We start from the raw sequence: 20,272 nt of genomic DNA, 5'->3' as shown, positions 1-20,272 counted from the left end.
CAAACATTTGGCTTGCAAAATAAATGATCAAACCTGATATTTCAAATTTGAATTTCTCAGTAGGCTGTCCACATTCACAGTCAAGCTTCAGCTCAAATGTTTGTTTAGTTTCTGTCAAAGAGAAAATTGTTATCATTATTATGGTCCACTGGAATTCATTACACAAGTTTTAAACGAAGTAGTGATTAAAGAGTCACTTTTTGCCCTTTATTAAAGCTAATGTGTAATAGATATAAGTTTTCAGAATGACTCCTCTTTATACAAGTGTACACAAGTACCATCACCTGATACCCTGAATAGCAGAATGGCAATTCAACCACAAAAAAAAAAATGTGTTACTATGACAGAGGATAAGCTACGGTAATTGGACTTGACATGTTGTTGGTTGTCTGCATGTTTTCTTTGGAAATTTAACATGCATTAAGCTGTTTTTCATAAAAATTTCAAATACTGCTTCCTTCACTAACCTATATGGCATGCTTAATAAGATGCTAGAGATGCTAAATAACTTACCAGGCAACTGGAGCCACTCTTTGAGCGTTGCTGTTACATCGATGGATATCCATTTGTTTCTCAATTCATTAGAGATGTCATAGAAGCCCAGATATTTTGTCGTACTGCCTAGACCTTGGTAGATCGCCAGTCTCTGTGGCAAGCCGGGTTGGATTGTAGGGTCTTTCACATACAGTCTGAGCTTGGCCTGAGATAGCAGCCTGTAGTCCTGGATGCTTTGCTTCATTTCACTCACATTAAAATATAGCGTTTTCTCTCCATTACTGGTAACTGTGAAAAGAGAAATTACTTTGAATGACTAGGTGCTCCTAGTTTTGATCATATGTTGGTATATTAATTTATAATAAACACTACCTGTGGGTTAATATTATTTAGCATCATACAAAAACATATACTAATACATGGAACATGAAACATGAATGGCATAAGCTATCATGACACTGAACATTACAACAGCTATTATGACCATTACCATAAATCCAGTGAGATATTTTATGTCATAACTGTCATCACAAATCATGACTGCCATATATATATATATATATATATATATATATATATATATATATATATATATATATATATATATATGGCAGTCACGATTTGTGATGACAGGTTATGACATAAAATACTCATGTCCATAAAATATGGACATGAGTGTTATACTGGGAAATACACCACTTGTATTTTTCATACTTGCCACATCCAGGACATGGAGATTCAAAACCGTCACATAATTTTCTGTACATCACTCACATTTTCACAAACAACAATCTATAGAGTTTACACAGAATGGTGCGAAAAACAAAAAAACATTGAGTGAGCGACAGTTCTGTGGGTGGGAACAAGCATCTTGTTGATAAGAGAGGTCAGAGGAAAATGCCCAGATTGGTTTGAGCTGCCAGGAAGGACTCATATAGCAACTCATCTAATCACTCTTTACCACTGTGGTGTGCAGAAAAGCATCTCAGCATGCAACAGCAGAAGACCACTTTGGGTTCCACTGCTGCAGCCAAGAACAGGAATCTTAGAATCAAGAACAAGTTCCTATTAAAGTGGCCTTGACAACGCTTTGCACACGATTTGCATCATCTTAACCAGCTTCATGAGGTAATCACCTGGAATGCTTTTCAATTAACAGATGTGCCTTGTCAAAAGTTAATTAGTGGATGAGTTTCTTGTCTTCTTAATATGTCTGAGATCAAACAGTAAATAGTAAATAATAAACATATAGTAAATAGCCCAATTCCACAACTATAGTAATCCATATTATATCAAGAACCACTCAACTAAGGAAAGAGAAACGACATCCATCATTACTTTAAGACATGAAGTGACTTTTAATTAATACAAATAAAGAAAAAACATTGAATAAGAAGGTGTGTCCAAACTTTTGATTGGGACTGTATATAGCATGGTTATGTCAGGGTCAAGTGATGTCTTAAAAATAAACTCTCAGCACTTGATATTGGCAGATTCGTGAGATCAGATTGTTGAGTTTGGCCATGTTGATGTCAGAGAGCATCCGCCAAAAGCTTCTAAGTCAGCAAGTATGCACTTACAGTACATTTTGCTGTAAATAATTAGGAATGTGTGTTTGAGTCACTTCCCAGCAACCACGAAGCGTGCTACTAGAAAAGGGTGGGGTGGAGGGAGTGGACAACCTGTTGCAAAGGGCACCTGTCGTGCTGACTCTGATAGTAGGCTACAGCACACCTCGTAGTCCACACTAGCCACCTGCTGAGTGGAGTGTGCAATTTGCCATATTACTGTTATGTACAACATTGCAGCCATAGCAAATAATTGTGCACATATTGCTACTGAGGCCTTGTAATTTAAGCAAGGCACTATTACGGTAGATATGTGCGTGGAAGCATCATGTGCTGTATATGTGTCAGCTGTTTTTCTCTTGGTTTTTTTTTTTTTTTAGAACGTCAGATGGATAATAACAACAAGGGGTTGAAATGAGTGCACACTCAGAGTGAAAGAAAGAAAGAAAAAAGAAAGAAAGAAGCTCAGGTTAATATTTCAGAGTACACAATAGTGAAAGAAATGTGATCTGTAGTGAAGCACAAGACAACATAGAATGTAAACATACCATAACATGCTGTCTTTTCAGATATACAAGACTGCAAAATGTTCAAACGGACCCAAAGAAGCAAGAACTCTTTAGCTTTACCAAACCCCAAACACACATACCTGTTCCAGCCTGTCTTTCCCTGAAATTGCCCAACCAAATACTTAATCATACACACTTGGCAATGAGCCCATACAGTCCATACACTTCTGTTCCAATAAGTCTTATACGCATGTCATATTTAACAGTTATCCACGAAATCGAGTCGTACGTGAGCTGATAGCTGACATGGCGCATAGTGCCGAGTTTGCTATAAGCCATGTACAACGAGATTGAGTGGAATAACTGTTTTATTCTATCCACATTCACTAGATTTTGAGAAACAGAGCATTTTTATTTTTATTTTTTGCAAATTTGTAAATAAAAGCTTTATACAAAACGTCAGACAAAATCGTTTCCGCTTAGAATGTAAACAAACCGGCGAAATGGCAATAGCAATTTGTGGAAAATGCTATAATAATCTCATCTCATCTCATTATCTCTAGCCGCTTTATCCTGTTCTACAGGGTCGCAGGCAAGCTGGAGCCTATCCCAGCTGACTATTGGCGAGAGGCAGGGTACACCCTGTCCAAGTCGCCAGGTCATCACAGGGCTGACACATAGACACAGACAACCATTCACACTCACATTCACACCTACGGTCAATTTAGAGTCACCAGTTAACCTAACCTGCATGTCTTTGGACTGTAGGGGAAACCGGAGCACCCGGAGGAAACCCACACGGACACAGGGAGAACATGCAAACTCCACACAGAAAGGCCCTCGCCAGCCACGGGGCTCGAACCCGGACCTTCTTGCTGTGAGGTGACAGCGCTAACCACTACACCACTGTGCCACCGCTATAATAATAATTCTTGAAAAATAAAAAAGATACATTCTTACCATTAAATACTTTATTCCACATTTAGCTGCTTTTTTTTTTTTTTGCATTTTTGGGGTTTTTGTTTTCGAGTAGAGTTTTTAATTTCATCCTTGATTGGTTCAGTAACAAGGTCTGCCATTTTCTTTTTCTTCTTCCTTAGGGTTGTTTTTGGCGGTTGGCAAACCAATTTAAAGGTCCATTACCGCTACCGATTTGGCTGGAGTGTGACACAGGAGATATTGGGGAAAAAAACAAACTATATTCTTTTAGCTATTTCTGTTTCTTTTAAATACTCGATAACAAAGTGATATATCTGACTTGATATGTGCACGCCATTTTGTTTTTCTCTACTCACGGTATATGAGCTGATATCGTAGTAGTAGAGTAGCTAATCAGAGCGTGCGATTGCTCATATCCAGTGAATGTGGATAGAATAAATGTGGATATGCTGCAATACCAAAGTAGTCACACTATATGCTAAAGTCACATCGTCTTTGTCCTCACTGAAGATCAGTTGTGCAATTAGGATCTCGCAATATTGGATCTCCTTTCAGGAAGATGAACATAAAACTGCACATGATATTCACATGCTTCAGTACAGTTTTTCTGCAGTGATTTGGGTTTAGTGAAGAAGAAGAAAAAAAGTATTGATATTTAAACAGTGTACCATTTCCATAGAATATTGTCTTTCACCACTTCCTGTGGTAGGTAATGGCAATGGACTTTAAATATATTAATTATCTCTCACAAAGCCTTTTTTTGGCATTCTGTGTTTACAGAATTGTGTAATATGAAATACATTCTGAAGTTATTTCTTATTAAAATAATGATTGTACTAAACATGTTGATCATAATTAGGTGATGTATCAGGTTACACTTAAAATTAAGCATATTAAAAGTAGTTCAGACAGAATGACAAAACAAAAACAAAACCAACAGCAGAAGGTTCAGTTACCAGGAAGACATCAAAGCTGTGAAAGAAGAAGAAGAAGCCTTTATTTGGTCACATGTACACTCAAGCACAGTAAAATTCATCCTCTGCATTGAACCCATCTGAAGCAGAGAACACATGCATGCACACACACACACACACACACACACACACACACACACACACACACACACACACACACACACACACACAGAGAGCAGTGGGCAGCTATGCTACAGCACCCGGGGAGCAGTTAGGGGTTAGGTTCCTTGCTCAACGGCACTTCAGCCATGATACAGAGGGAGGGGAACATACTGTTCATTCACTCAACTCCCCTCACATATGGAACAAATATGGAATTATGTGGTGAACAAAAAAAAAGTGTCATAAACAAAATGTCACATATTTTAGATTCTTCAAAGTAGCCAGCGTTTACCTTGATGACGCTTTGCAAACTGTTGGCATTATCTTAACTAGTTTCATGAAGTAGTCACCTGGAATGCTTTTCAATTAACAGGTGCCTCGTCAAAAGTTAATTAGTGCAATTTCTTGCCTTCTTAATGCGTCTGAGATCAAACAGTAAATAACAAAAATACAGTAAATAGCCTGATTTCACAACTGTAGTAATCCATATAGATTATGTCAAGAACCGCTCAACTAAGTAAAGAGAAATGACATCCATCATTACTTTAAGGTATAAAGTGTCTTTTAATTAATAAAAATAATGAAAATCATTGCATTAGAAGGGGGGCAGCATGGTGGTGTAGTGGTTAGCACTGTCGCCTCACAGCAAGAAGGTTCTGGGTTTGAACCCAGTGGCCGACAGGGGCCTTACTGCGTGGAGTTTGTATGTTCTCCCCATGTCTGTATGGGTTTCCTCTGGGTGCTCCAGTTTCCCTCATAGTCCAAAGACATGCAGGTTAGGCTATTGCTGGCTCTAAAGTGAATGGTTGTTTGTCTCTATGTGTCAGCTCTGCGATGATCTGGCAACTTGTCCAGGGAGTACCCTGCCTCTCGCCGATAGTCAGCTGGGATAGGATCCTGTGACCCTGTACAGGATAAGTGGTTATGTCTAATGGATGGATAAATTAGAAGGTGTGTCCAAACTTTTGACTGGTCCTCTATCGGTGATTGCTCAACAAACCCACTGGCTTAGCCTTTATAAATGGCGTTCAAGTACATTCCAAACGGTTTTTTGTTTTTAATTTCCAACTCGAGTTCTGCCTTCTAAATTTTACACGTGAAAGGTGAAACTTTCACAGGGAATACAGAATTGGACCAGGTTATTCATTCATTCATTTGTCTTCAGTAACCACTTTATCCTGGTCAGGGTTATGATTGATCCACGACACTGGCATACACTCACTCAGGATGGGACACATTTACACACTCATTCACACCTAGGGGGCAATTTATTTCGAGTCTGCAATTCACCAACTGGCTTGTTTGGGGGTGCAGGAAACTCTATGTGGATACAATTTGCAAAACTCTACACAAAGAGTAATGAGAACTCAGGATTGAGCTCCTAGGATCCCTGGAGCTATGAGGTGGCATCTACCTTCTGTGCCAGTTCACTTCTCTTGTTCACTTAGTCCAATTTCATAAATTTGCAAGCACATCTGAAACAAATGCAAATGCATGAGCGACAAGCTGTTACATGAGCTAGTGATTAAAAAAACATGTTCCCCGCATCAAAGAGCATACTTGCTGCAGCACTGCTTTCAGCGGCTGACAGGGGCCTTTCTTTATTCAACTTAAGTGACCTGCATTTATGTTCAACTGTCACCACGCCCTTTGAAATGACCATCCTAAAAATGGCTGCTCTTGGTGTATCATCCTTCGATGCACCCTGCGTCGGGTTCAGTAGGAATGAACCAAGACTTCAGACTAGACCACATTGTATGGATCACATTATAGAGTGGACAAGCTACAATGAAGCCGTCCAATAAACGTTTGACATTTTGAGAAACTACACTATTGGTATGGCGAGAAGTTTTCATTAGGACCAGCTCTACATTACATTAATGGCTCTTATCCAGAGCGATGTACAACATGCCCAGAGCAGCCTGGGGAGTAGTTGGGGGTTTAGGTGCCTTGCTCAAGGGCACTCTAACCATTAGGCCATGGCTTACATGTTTGCTTCAGTGGTAAAATTAGCACATTACTACTGATTTTCAGTTTCATTCTGTCATTCTTGCTTTGTCATCATCCTCCTGTGTTGTAAATAGTGTTATAAATAATTTCTTATCACTATTCTTTATAATACTATATATGAACATGCAAACCCCACACAAAAAGGCCCCCGTCAGCCACTGGGCTTGACCATAGAACCTTCTGATATAAGGCAACAGTGCTAACTACTATACCATCATGCCATCCGTGATGAGAAATCATTGTCAACTTAAAAAGAAGTACATTATAAGCAAAGTTATAATGATTTATAAATACAGGCTTTATCGAAAGCTTTGCTGAAATTCCCTTAAGTGTTTTCTTCGAGATTAGGAGTGATCACTTCACTCCACAGACAGACTAATATCTGAACACTGATCATACCATTCATGATGGGGATTTCCTTTGAACAAAATAACGAAATCTTACGTCAGAGTGTCATGAGTAGCTATGTGTGTGGGTGATTAATGCACACACTCAGCACACGGTGATTTATTTCATTAACCAGCCAGCCATATACAACACCCTCATCCTTCATAATACGGTGATTACACAACAGTCATCCTTCATGCATAAAGATTGCCCTAACACGTACAATTCTCGTTATTGGAATCCTCTGTAATTGGTGAAATTATTTAGCGTCTACACTTTAGGGTGACTCACTGATGGCGTGAGACATGTGAGTGCCAGCTGACAAAATCCCCATTGTTGAATCTATAAACATTATAAGGCATATAGATACATATATAAATAAATATATATATTTTTTCAATCTTGTCTGCAATTAATAGCCATACTCATGTTTCCAAACTGAGTCCTCAGGTTTCCGCAGGTCACATTTTTGCGCTTTTTTATTTCACTCCCACTAAATACCTGGTTCAGGTGTGTTCAGTGTTGGGAGAAAGGAAAAATGTGGACCATATAGTATGAGGTGCCCTGAGGACTGGGTTAGGAAACACTGATCCATACTATTTGGTGATTTTTTTTTTTTTCAGATTGAGAAAGAGTGGTATGCATTTGCAGGAGTGGAAAATTCAGGGAAGACAGAGATCCTTTGTTGGTGGGTAGGTAGAAGGAGTTTGTGTATGTCTATGTGTGTGTGTGTGTGTGTGTGTAGGCACACGTTCAGGTAAGCTCAGGACAGCTGTCCTAACAGGCACAATGGAAGGCCTATCATTACTGACGGGTGCAGCCACGTTCCAGCAAGCTTAAATACCAGCCTCCAAAGCACACTGCTCCTATCCATCCATTCATCCATCCATCTGTCTCTCTCTCTTTCTTGTGAACTCAGTTGCTCCTTGGTGGCTCTCACACCCTTGCTGTGCTCAGCGAAATCACTCAGTGGTAATGACATGATATGAAAAAAAAATTCAGAGAGGAGAAGTCAAGGACATCTGAATGGCTTCGCTCCAAATAGTTTCCTTTACTCGATCATTGCTTGACATTAAGGGTTGAATGTGCTCCCTTCCAGCTTGTTTGACAGCACTGGCATTCGGTTTACAATACTGTCAAACTTTTCTTCGGCTCTAGTGCATATAAAACGTTGAATATTGCTTATATCAATGGATAGAGGCAAATATGTACATTTTATTCCAAACTATATACACAGCCTGTTTTCATGCCATTTCTGGAATGGTATTCCCAGCATATGTGACATTCTCCCCTTCGACATACCAAAATCTGGCTTCTATTTTTAATACTAAGGCATTTAATACTAAGACCATCGGCATGTGTGCAGGCTAAATCAAGTGTACTAGGACCACTTAAAGGAACAGTTTGAAAAAAATCAAATGTGCAATATTTTAGCCTCAAATAAGCTAAACAGGTTTGCTTGTTTTAAGCACATTGCTAAGTTGGTAATATCATTTTTAAACCATTTTTTGTTGTCCGTATTTGCAAATTGAAGTGAAAAGTGTAACTGTCTTATCATTCATGTCACATTGCACACTGAGCTAATGTGCTCCAAGATGGCCGCCCCATAACGTTCCAACATTCAGCTACACAATGAGGTTTTGTTCATGTTTCTGTGCCCAAAACCAACTCATGCAGTGTGAGGCAGATATTTATGGATAAGAATTTCAGGTTGAACTTTCTTGAGACTTGACTAGCTATTAGCTTCATAGCTGCAATGGAAAACTGAAGAATCAGTCTTGGACATCAAACATGTCATGGCTAATTGACTACAATTGGGCTTGTATAGAGAGCGTGCACGTGACATCACGAGGTCACGTGATATTTGTTTATCTGCCATCTTGGACGGCATGGCCGCACATAGAACTTAGACGAACCCGTTCTAATTATCAAGTGTGTGGGAGTAGATCTTTCGAGAATGGTTATATCTTGTTCAGCATTTGGTTGTACCAATAGACAGGGCCAAAAGGAGGGCCTGTCATTTTATAGATTCCCCGCAGACGAGGAGAGACACTGTTTTTAGTCGCTGCACACTTTATTGGACCATTGGGGTCTTTTCAAAATATTAGTTAGAACTTGCTGTATAATTGTAGTATACTGCACCACCTATCACCAAGTTGTGATCAAAAAAATATAACTGGTTTTCACATGGACATGTAATATTAATGTTCTTAATAAAATATGTATACAAATGCATAACTTGTTTATAAAGTTCTTCCTATCAGATTGTGTAAAGTACTGAAAAAGAATATGTATGTTATTTTAGGCACATAGAGGTGCAAGAAAATATTTTTTTAATTTGTTTGAATATAGAAGCTGGACATATCTGTGACCCCTATACATTTATATCTGATATTGAATAATAATTCTGCACAGATAAAGATAGCGGTGATTTGTGATATTTTTTTTTCAGACAAAAACATACATATTTACAACCCTGTCATTATCTGGAACTGAGTTTAGATTTCGAACATTCTTATGATAAAATGTCCTGCATAATCTCTTTATGATAAACGTCTTAATGCCACTTACCCGTGAGGTTATCAAGTAGATATTCTTCTTCGGAACCTTCCAGAGGTATAGTTGGGATACCCATCCCGCAACAAAATATTTATAAGCTTCCAGGCTCTTGTAAGCTTTGAGGGCTTGCCAGTGTAAAACGATTCACGATTAACAAGAAAATTGTAAATGTCATGGTAGGCCAGATCGGGCAAATCGCCGGCACCGCAGCTCCGAATTTCCCTGAACAAGGATTGCGGCAAGTTGTACGGATCTGCGATTCCCAACCTGGAACACTTTTCCACGTAACGCTGCCTCATGTCACCTTCAAGATGCTGAACAAACTTAGACAAGTTATCGCGCAATGTAGATGGGTTATTTTCTGAATTTTCTTGGGGATTACTCCCTGGATCCATTACGCTCGCGCAAGGTAAACAATCCTGAAGCCGTCCAATATGGCGGAGTAAACACGGACGGGTCACGTGACTGCACATCCTCTATAAGTGGGTTAGCAGAGCTAATAAATAAATAAATAAATAGATGGCACGGTGGTGTAGTGGTTAGCACTGTCACCTCACAGCAAGAAGGTTCTGGGTTTGAGCCCATTGGCCAACGGGAGCCTTTCTGTATGGAGTTTGCATGTTCTCCCCGTGTCTGCGTGAGTTTCCTCCGGGTGTTCCGGTTTCCCCCATAGTCTAAAGACATGCAGGTTAGGCTTATCGGTGGCTCTAAATTGACTGTAGGTGTGAATGTGAGTGTGAATGGTTGTTTGTCTCTATGTGTCAGCCCTGTGATAACCTGGCGACTTGTCCAGGGTGTACCCCACCTCTTGCCTATAGTCAGCTGGGATAAGCTCCAGCTTGTCCGCGACCCTGTACAGAATAAGTGGTTACAGATAATGGATGGATAAATAGATAAATAAAAAATAATTATTTGCTCTTAACATAATCTATTAAGGGAGTTTGCATGCTCTCCCCGTGTTCGCGTGGGTTTCCTCCGGGTGCTCCGGTTTCCCCCACAGTCCAAAGACATGCAGGTTAGGCTAATTGGTGGCTCTAAATTGACTGTAGGTGTGAATGTGAGCATGAATGGTTGTCTGTGTCTATGTGTTAGCCCTGTGATGACCTGGCGACTTGTCCAGGGTGTACCCCACCTCTCGCCTATAGTCAGCTGGGATAGGCTCCAGCTTGCCTGCGACCCTGTAGGACAGGATAAGCGGTTACAGATAATGGATGGACAATCTATTAAGGCAGATTAAATTTTACCTCCACCAACTTTGTTGGAGGAGGTCACGTTTTCACCTCTGTTTGTCTCTTCCCAATGTAACTCAAAAAGTAGTGAACGGATTTTGATGGAATTTTTAAGAAAGGCGGGCCATGGGCCAGGGAACAAATTGTTAGATTCTGACGCAAATCCGAATACGTATATAGATCCAATATTTTTTTTTGTCTGTTCCCAACACAACTCAAAAAGTAGTGAACGGATTTTGATGGAATTTTTAGGAAAGGGCCAAGGAACAAATAATTAGATTTTGATGCAAATTTGGACATGTGGCTTGGCAGAGACATGCACTCTATCGAGTGCTCTTCTAGTCATTTTTGTGAACCTATGCACATCAGCACCACTAATAGTAAGAAAAATACACAGAATGAAGTCATTCTTATGACATATGAAGACATGAGGCTGGGACTAATTTCTTTCCACCGCAGCCTTTCAGTTACAATCATGTTGGGTGATTACACAGAGCGAAATGTCCTCTGGATTTGGTTTCCTTTTCGGTTGATATTTTTCATACCACTTTGCTGACACATCGATAACTTGTCAGAAAGCGCACGTGAAATACAGTTGCAAGTGTAATGAACCTGAACGAGGTGGATTATTTACTCTAACATCCTTTCTCCCCCTAACATTTTGGAAGAAATTACAAGTATATCAACTAAGCACACATTACATGGTTCAATTAAGGTACAAATTACATGAAAGGACAGAAAACAGAACTGAAAGTTTAATGGGTTTTGGTTTGAATGAATGGGTTACAATTTTCCTGTTTACCATGTTTGGTGTTCAAGGAAGCCAGGCGGGCATTACGGATTTGAAACACTTCAAACTAATTAAAAAAACAGAAGTACATCATTCTAAGCTCCCATATAATATCATGACTAACCACATTTGTGCGTGTGTGTCAGTGGCGGCTGGTAGTCTTTCAAACAGGGGAGGCTGGTCAGTTACGATATTTCCAGATTTTAAAAGAAAAAACATCAATTTTGCCCATACTCTTGCCTCTGATCTGGCTGATTGTTGGCAGCGTTACAAACTGTGAAATAACAGGTTCTTTTGGCCCATTAGCCTACTGTCCAATATACATGATGGTGGTGTTGGGGGGGGGGGGTATATTTTAACATTTTATATTTTAAAATTGTGGCATGTTGTTTAAAAATTGACCTCGGCTGTGTTTTTGTTTAAAAATGTTTTCCAAATTGTAGCGGTGTTTAATTCATATCCAGAAAAACATATATTCCAATATAATATACTCAGCATAAACATTTTAAATAGATTCTATATTTTTGGTCCATCCATGACATATTACTAAAGTAGCCTATTTACTGTTGTTGATGTGGGTCACTTGCTGTTAGCCAATTCACTTTCTCGTACCAGGAGAGCTGAAAGGAACGAGTATTATTCCCTACCTTTTTCACCAAGTCAATTTGAAGCGTTGGTCTACCCTGCTCTTTAATTTTAATTTTTTCCTCGAAAGGAAGACTGGCAAATGGCTTCGCCAAAATTAAATCAGCAATGCTTGGCATCCGTGCGCAGCTTTCTTGCTAGCTGACTAGCCCCCTCAACTTCAAGTTCAGTCACTCAAATAAACAAAATTTCTGGAACTAAGATAGCAAACTTGACAACACTATATTTACACTTTATTTACAATGAAAATATATACAAACTAAAAAAGCAGGTAGAAACCGTATGTAATGAATGAAATCGAAATGTAAGCCGATATCTTACAATACACCACAGCACTTGCGAATCCGCATGAGACTGAACTGATGTTGCCAGATACTGCTGACGTTATCCAGCCCAAAATATGTTCAAAACCCGCCAAAATGCACTTAAAACCGCCCAATTGGGCGGTAAATCACCCAATCTGGCAACACTGTCCGCTGCCTGTCTATAGTTGAAACGAGCTGTCAATCAAAGAAAATATCCGGCTGCTTTCACCAATCACCAGTCTCCTCGCGGAAACTGCCATGTCCCTCCCATGTGAGGCTCGGAGTCCGTGGGCGGGCATTTTCGCAGTATTTGTCCAATAACCATCTTGCATTTTGAGATTGAAAAGCGCATAGCTCCCAAATGCCGTTGAAGTCCATTGAGGCTGGGAGACCGTGAGACTCCGTGGGCGGGCATTTTCGCAGTATTTGTCCAATAATCGTCTTGCATTTTGAGATTGACAAGCACATAGCTCCCAATCCACTGAGGCTGGGCTGCATCGCGCTGTCACGAGGGGGAAAAACTCACGCACACATTAGGTGAACTGGGGAAAGTTATAACGGAATGATTTCGCACTGTAGTTGGGTTGAGCACATATATTTCTATGATTCTGGATCTGAAATAGCAATGTTATAAGGTCAGCTATAACATAAGCCTAGCGCAATTCATCCTACACGATGTTCGTCATTTTTAGAGGAGGCTGAGCCTCCCTCGTTGTCTCAGAGCAATCGCCCGTGGTGTGTGTGTGTTCCTTTAAGGAGGCCTTTTATGTGCATATACAGCACTAACCTCAATTAAATTCAGTGCAATTCAATTAAATCGAATTTTATTTGTGTCATGCTTTTATGAATAAACATTGTCACAAAGCAGCTTTATAGAAATATATAAATTCCAGATATATGTTTGTGGACTTAACAAAGGTGTTCGACACAGTCAGTTGAAAGGGCCTGTGGTCTATCCTGTCTAAACTGGGCTGTCCCTCAAAGTTTGTCAACATCATCAGGTCTTTCCACGATGGCATGATGGCCCATGTTGTGGAAAAAGACATGATGTCTGACTCCTTCCCGATCACAAACGGAGTAAAACAAGGATGTGTCTTGGCACCCACTCTCTTTAGCCTCATGTTTGCCACCATGCTGTTCACAGCACTCTCTGCAACAGACGCAGGAATAACCATTCCCTATAGATGTGATGGTTGGTTTTTTGACCTACGGTGTCTCAAAGCGAAAACCAAAGTACTGGAGGCCCTAGTGAGAGACTTCCTCTTTGCAGATGACTGTGCCCTTGCTGCTTTCAGCGAGCCAGATCTGCAAGAACTCGCTAGCTGCCTGTCATCATCCTGTAAGGCTTTCGGACTGACAATCAGCCTGAAGAAAACAGAAGTAATGTTTCAGCCTGCACCAGGGTTGGTACTACCAGCCCCTCACATCGTGATTGAGGGAACAGAGCTCAACAACATAGAGAGCTTACCTACCTGGGAAGTACACTGACCCCATCCTACAGCATGGACAAAGAAGTGTCAAATGGGATTGCGAAGGCAGGCTCTTCCTTTGGTAAGCTCTGGTCATGGCTGTGGGGCAAACGCGGCATCACACTTCACACAAAACTGGCAGTCTATAAGGCAGTCGTCATAATGGCCCTACTCTACGGCTGTGAAACATGGACACTGTACAAAAAACAGCTAAAAGCACTGGACCAGTTTCACCTCCGCTGCCTGTGCAAGATTTCATTTCATGGACAGACAGAGTTCCCAACACAGAAGTGCTCCAACGAGCAAACATGCCTGGCATCGAAGCACTCATCATGAAAGCTCAATTAAGATGGGCTGGTCATGTGGTATGTATGGACGACACATGACTCCCGAAGACGGTGTTCTACTCTGAACTTGCTACTGGCACAAGGAAGGTCGGACGCACTTACAAGCACTTCAAGGACTTGCTAAAGTCGTCCCTTGCTGCATGCGGTATCCCTCACCATGAGTGGGAGCCCATTGCCACAGACAGATGTGCCTGCTGCCATGCTGTTCACCAAGGAGGAAACAACTTAGAGGAGAACAGACGAGACGACCTGGACCGCAAGCGGCAAGCCAGAAAAAAAGAAGACCCGACCCCAGCACTACCGTTGTATGCCCAGTATGTGGATGCACTTGTGCTTCAGCTTTTGGGCTACGATCCCACTTAAGACGCCATTGACATCATCATCGCTCGCGATGGACATCCAAAAAATTCCAGATATAAATTTTACATATATAAATTTGTACCGGGGCAGCACGGTGGTGTAGTGGTTAGCGCTGTCGCCTCACAGCAAGAAGGTCCGGGTTCGAGCCCCGTGGCCGACGAGGGCCTTTCTGTGCAGAGTTTGCATGTTCTCCCCATGTCCGCGTGGGTTTCCTCCGGATGCTCCGGTTTCCCCCACAGTCCAAAGACATGCAGGTTAGGTTAACTGGTGACTCTAAATTGACCGTAGGTGTGAATGTGAGTGTGAATGGTTGTCTGTGTCTATGTGTCAGCCCTGTGATGACCTGGCGACTTGTCCAGGGTGTACCCCACCTTTCACTCGTAGTCAGCTGGGATAGGCTCCAGCTTGCCTGCGACCCTGTAGACCAGGATAAAGCGGCTAGAGATAATGAGATGAGATGAGATAAATTTGTACCAGATATGGGAAGCCATGGCCTAATGTTTAGAAAAGCAGCTTCAGGACCAAAAGATTGCTAGTTCGATTCCCTGGACCAGCAGGAATGGCTGAAGTGCCCTTGAGCAAGGCACCTAACCCCCAATGGCTGCTCCCCAGGCTGCTCTGGGTATGTTGTAAGTCACTCTGGATAACAGTGTCAGCTAAATGCCATTAATGTAGTGTAATATTGTGGGATTATAAAAAAACTGCATGCTACATAGTCAAAAAGTGTAACCAGGAAATTCATTATAGTTTGAACATGGGGTCTATTTTGATGAAGGTATCAACTGTTTATTGATGGAGACTTGAGTGAAAGACTGTTTGTGGTGAACACAGTCCTAAAGTTATCAAGGCAATTGTAGTCCTAAGCCATCGTTTGTATCAATTGCAGTCCAAAGCCATCTTTATGGTTTCTAAGTGCATCTCTAGGCTGTCCATATGTGGTCATCCTCAGCAGGAGTGATGTGATGAGGAGGTGAACTCCAACCAGAAGTACGGCATCAGCATAAATGGATCAGGCAGGTTTGGAGAGCAGAATAGACTCAACCACTTGAAAAGTCTGTTAAATGGTGCTACCTTGGATCAAGTGCAAGTGGATCAACTTCATGCACTGAACAAAAACTGTACAAAAATAAAATCTGCTGACCAACTACAGAACAGAAGTGGTTTTATCAGTGTTTTTTTTTTATTTAAATCTGCTGTTAGTGAAGGTAATAGTGAATTTTGCTGAGAAGGTAATAGAGAATATTGCTGATGGTGTGTTGATTACAAGACATTGCGAAAGTAGATGGAAGCTGAAGGAAATTATTCTATGCACATGACTTCCACATAAGGAACAGAATCTAAAATAAATAAAATAAATGTCTTACGTTTAAGAATGTACCTCTTAAGGACAGTGGACAATAAATCAGATCTACAGGAGGGGTTTTTTTGCATTGAATGAGCAAAACGATGAAAGTGCATTTGGGAATGAAAGCGGCTATTAAGGGAGCGAGTTATTCCTCTTGTGAATACTAGGGAAGTGTTGTAACGCTTCTGGCTAAAACAATTCTGCTAAACTTAGCTTTGGCAGTCAGAGATTCTCATGTGTGTGCATCAATAAATTCCTGTACAGGGTAGTTAGAGAGAGAGAGAGAGAGTGCACACACTTATTTGGTCATAGCTGTGCATGGAGGTTCATATGACTTTACTTCAACGTAGAGAGTTGAGACCCTGAGTCTTTCACATCGCCCCAAAAAATTTGAAGTACTCACTGACACACTGACACACACCCACAGATCCATCCATGCACACTCACATACATATCCACCATACATATTCAGAGTGCTACATGATCGTTTTGTCCCCGAGAGTGCTTGTCAGCAGGAAATTCATTGCTGCCCCTGGGACTGTTTAATTCTGACTCACACAGCATGCACCACCAGCCTTCCTTCCTGGCAAACAGCTCTGCCACAAACAGAGAGAGAGAGAGAGAGAGAAATCCCAAGGTGGCTAGTGATCATATTACAGGAAGCCCCCCTCTCCCAGGGGACTGGGGGGGAGATATGATGAAAAAGCGGGCAGAGGGAATCTTGCATGTCCACCCTGTCTTTTCAAAACAATTGTTTTAAAGTTTTCTTCTGTGTCGACAGCTCGGGCCTGAGCTAAGCCCCCTGTCTCCCATGCCTTTGTTCACCGTTGTACATCTGTGATCAAGGGCTTCATGGTAATGTCACCTTCGTTTGAAGTGGTTAAAGTGGAATCAAGGAGTGGTGATAAAAAGAAGGCGGGTGGCGAGCTTCAAAAACTGACTATTTACCCATCAACAGATGGACCTAAATTGCTAACAGCAGGTTCATGAGTTAGAAGAGCAGCCTGCAGTGCCCAGAAAGAAAAAAAAACCCTCAAATACGGGCTGCTAGAGCTATTAAACAAACAGATGCCCAAAGTAGGGTAATGTTTAGGCCGAGATGTTTTTCAGACATTAGCCAGTGCTTAAAGCCTGTCAAGCCTGTTTGAACATAGCCTGATTAGCAATCTGACACATGAGAACAACAACACACACAATACAGCAATGTCATGGATACTCTTAGAGTCATGCATACCCCCCCCCCCCCCCCCAAAAAAAAAAAAACAGTGCTGACTATGGTCTGATGTTCTAATCTTACACATCTGCCTGCAGATATTAAAGAAGAAGAGGATGAAAAAGACTCCAGGACTCATTCTGTGTACCATATATTGCAGTTTTTATTATTATAGAATCTTAACAGCTAAACAACTAACAGCAGAATTGACTTTCCTCTGAGTTCAAAAGAAGATGTGCTTCTCTGAGTGTTTACACGCACACCAATAATCTGACCCTTATCTGATTTGAGCATTTACCACATTACCGAAGTGGTAATGTATCCAGCATACCATGACACCTTCAATCAGATTAAATCTGCTAGCTAAATGATAATTATCCTGTAAAGACACCTAAATGGCATTAGGTGTCTTCACGGATACTTATCATTTAGCTAGCAGCCAATAATCTGGTTATTCATCACATGTACAGATGTAACCTGATATCTTTCATGTTTGTACATCACCACATGTAACTAAACATAACAGGATAGACAAGAACTGCAGTGCAAGCACTAAATAGCGACGAAGCAACATTTTTTAAATACAAAGTTGAAAAAAAAAACGTGGAAACTCCTTCTTGATGAGATAGCTCAGAAGAGAATTGGTTCCAGCTGACAGGAAGGCCACAGTAACTCAAATAAGCACTTTTTACAACTGTGGTGAGCAGAAAAGCATCTCAGAATGCACAACACAGCAAACCCTGAAGAAGATGCCCTACAACAACAGAAGACCATACCGGGTTCCAGTCCTGTCAGCCAAGAACAGGAATCTGAGGCTATAGGCTCACCAAAACTCAACAGGTGATTTGACAGACTAGGGGAAACGATCAGGCAGCATTTTTCCAATCAACTGTCTTCAAACGTTACTGTGAACATTAATTGAAGCTTTTGAACGCTATCTCTGAGTGTATGTCTTATCATGTATTTAGAACAATATGGCGTTTTTGAGTTGCTCATGTAGACTTTGGAGCTTTTCCACATTTTCCTACGCTACATTACAGGCATTGAGCAGATGCTCTTATCCAGAGTGACGTACAACATACCCAGAGCAGCCTGGGAAGCAGTTGGGGGTCAGATGCCTTGCTCAAGGGCACTTCAGCCATTCCTGCTGGTCCAGGGACTCAAACTGGCAACCTTTTGATTCCAAAGCTGCTTCTCTAACTGTTAGGTCATGGCTTCCCCAAAAAACTCCTTTTACTGCTACTACTACTACTACATTACATTACAGGCATTTAGCAGACAGTCTTGTCCAACATACAACATACAATGTACAACATTCCTTCATCATAATATTTTGTAAACTTTTTGCTTATATGAGAACGTAGGATATACACTATATGTACACTAAACTATACAACATGTGTCTAAATATCAATGATTATTATACATACAGGACACCTTTTCAATGGAATAAAAACATGTATTCTATTCCCTTCTAGCGGGTTTCGTTCATTTGGTTTGATAGCATGCAACATTGTTAGCATATCACTTATCCTACGTGTATTACGTCAGTCTACCCGATGGAGAATGAGCATTGAATATTGTTTACGATATTGCACGGTTGTCAAGACAATATGATGTCACACGTCGGAGATGTAAAACTTCTGCACTAGCGAGCGACTGTGACAATTTGTAAACAAACATGGCCGCCAGGTTTGTTTGTTAAATACGGAAGATTTTGAGAGAATTTTGAAAGAGAAAGATGTGTTGAACATCTGAAAGGAATGAATAATAATAATAATAATAATAATAATAATAATAATAATAATAATAGCGGCACAGTGGTGTAGTGGTTAGCATTGTCGCCTTACAGTAAGAAGGTTCTGGGTTTGAGCCCAGTGGCTGATGGGAGCCTTTCTGTGTGGAGTTTGCATGTTCTCCTCGTGTCTGCGTGGGTTTCCTCCGGGTGCTCCGGTTTCCCCCACAGTCCAAAGACATGCAGGTTAGGCTAATTGGTGGCTCTAAATTGACCGTAGGTGTGAATGTGAGTGTGAATGGTTGTTTGTGTCTATGTATCAGCTCTGCGATGATCCGGCGACTTGTCTAGGGCGTACCCCGCCTCTCGCCCATAGTCAGCTGGGATAAGCTCCAGCTTACCCTGCACAGGATAAGTGGTTACGGATAATGGATGGATGAGTAATAATAATAATAATAATAATATTGGCTGGCTTTTTTGTGGTATATCAGTTATATTCCATTCAGCTAGCATGATATTGAACTCATCTTCGACTCATTGAGTATCATGTGAGCCAAATGGAATATATCTGATATACCACTCAACACCAGCCAATATTATTTAATTATTTAATCTGCCATCATGGATGTATTCTTCCATAGGCTCCAATGTGAGTCCAACTCAGCTGATTTTCAAAAAGTGTTATTAAGTAAAAGAAAAAACCTGAGAATATTCCTTAACCGTTCAAGAAATTATTTTTTGTCTACCTACTATTCACACACCTGCTGATTCATTTTCTAAATTGCTCCTACTGCTCTTTAATTCAATTACAGCTGTGCCTTGATGACTAAACATTTTAACTCCAATATGTCCCCAATGCTGTAAGCAAATAACAACAAATATTTTTTGACTGAGGTAAATAGCATGTAATACTGGATGAGAAATAAAAATCGGGAAAAGCTTGATGTCCCTCCAAGTTCCATCTTAGGCCCTGTATTATTCCCGCTTTATATGAAGTCCCTTCTCTAAATATTGTATAATGTTGGTGACCCGGTGGACAGTGAGTGGTAATCTTTTTCTTGGAAATGACATCACGTAAAAGTACACTTGAGCAAGTATAAGTACCCCCAAAATTATACTTAACTACAGTAATGATGTACAATTCCTCAAGTATTTTTCATCCCTGATTATTGGTTTGATTATGTGGAAAAACTTGTATTAGCATCAGCATTAGCAATCAGTAAAGGTGTGCACAGAACTGTTCTTTAAATGAAATTCCCACCCACTGCCAAAAGAATTCTGTCTAGCCCCT

At 40.8% G+C, this 20,272-nt stretch overlaps 1 protein-coding gene across 2 annotated transcripts in view; it reads right to left on the bottom strand.

Annotated features, from left to right (window-relative positions):
* The window catches only part of tgfb1a (transforming growth factor, beta 1a), a 37,737-nt gene that overhangs the window by 11,109 nt on the left and 6,356 nt on the right, over positions 1–20,272 (bottom strand). For both annotated transcript variants that reach the window (XM_060905796.1, XM_060905797.1), the window contains 2 exons: positions 514–783; positions 34–111 (listed from right to left, as the gene is read on the bottom strand). In XM_060905796.1, the coding sequence (XP_060761779.1) occupies positions 34–111; positions 514–783 (348 nt within the window). The remainder of the gene's footprint in view (positions 1–33; positions 112–513; positions 784–20,272) is intronic.

Source organism: Neoarius graeffei, chromosome 23, assembly GCF_027579695.1.
Source record: "Neoarius graeffei isolate fNeoGra1 chromosome 23, fNeoGra1.pri, whole genome shotgun sequence".
Classification (NCBI taxonomy): Eukaryota; Metazoa; Chordata; class Actinopteri; order Siluriformes; family Ariidae; genus Neoarius; species Neoarius graeffei.
Note: the sequence above shows the minus strand (reverse complement) of the source record. Positions and strands in the feature narration are given on the sequence as shown.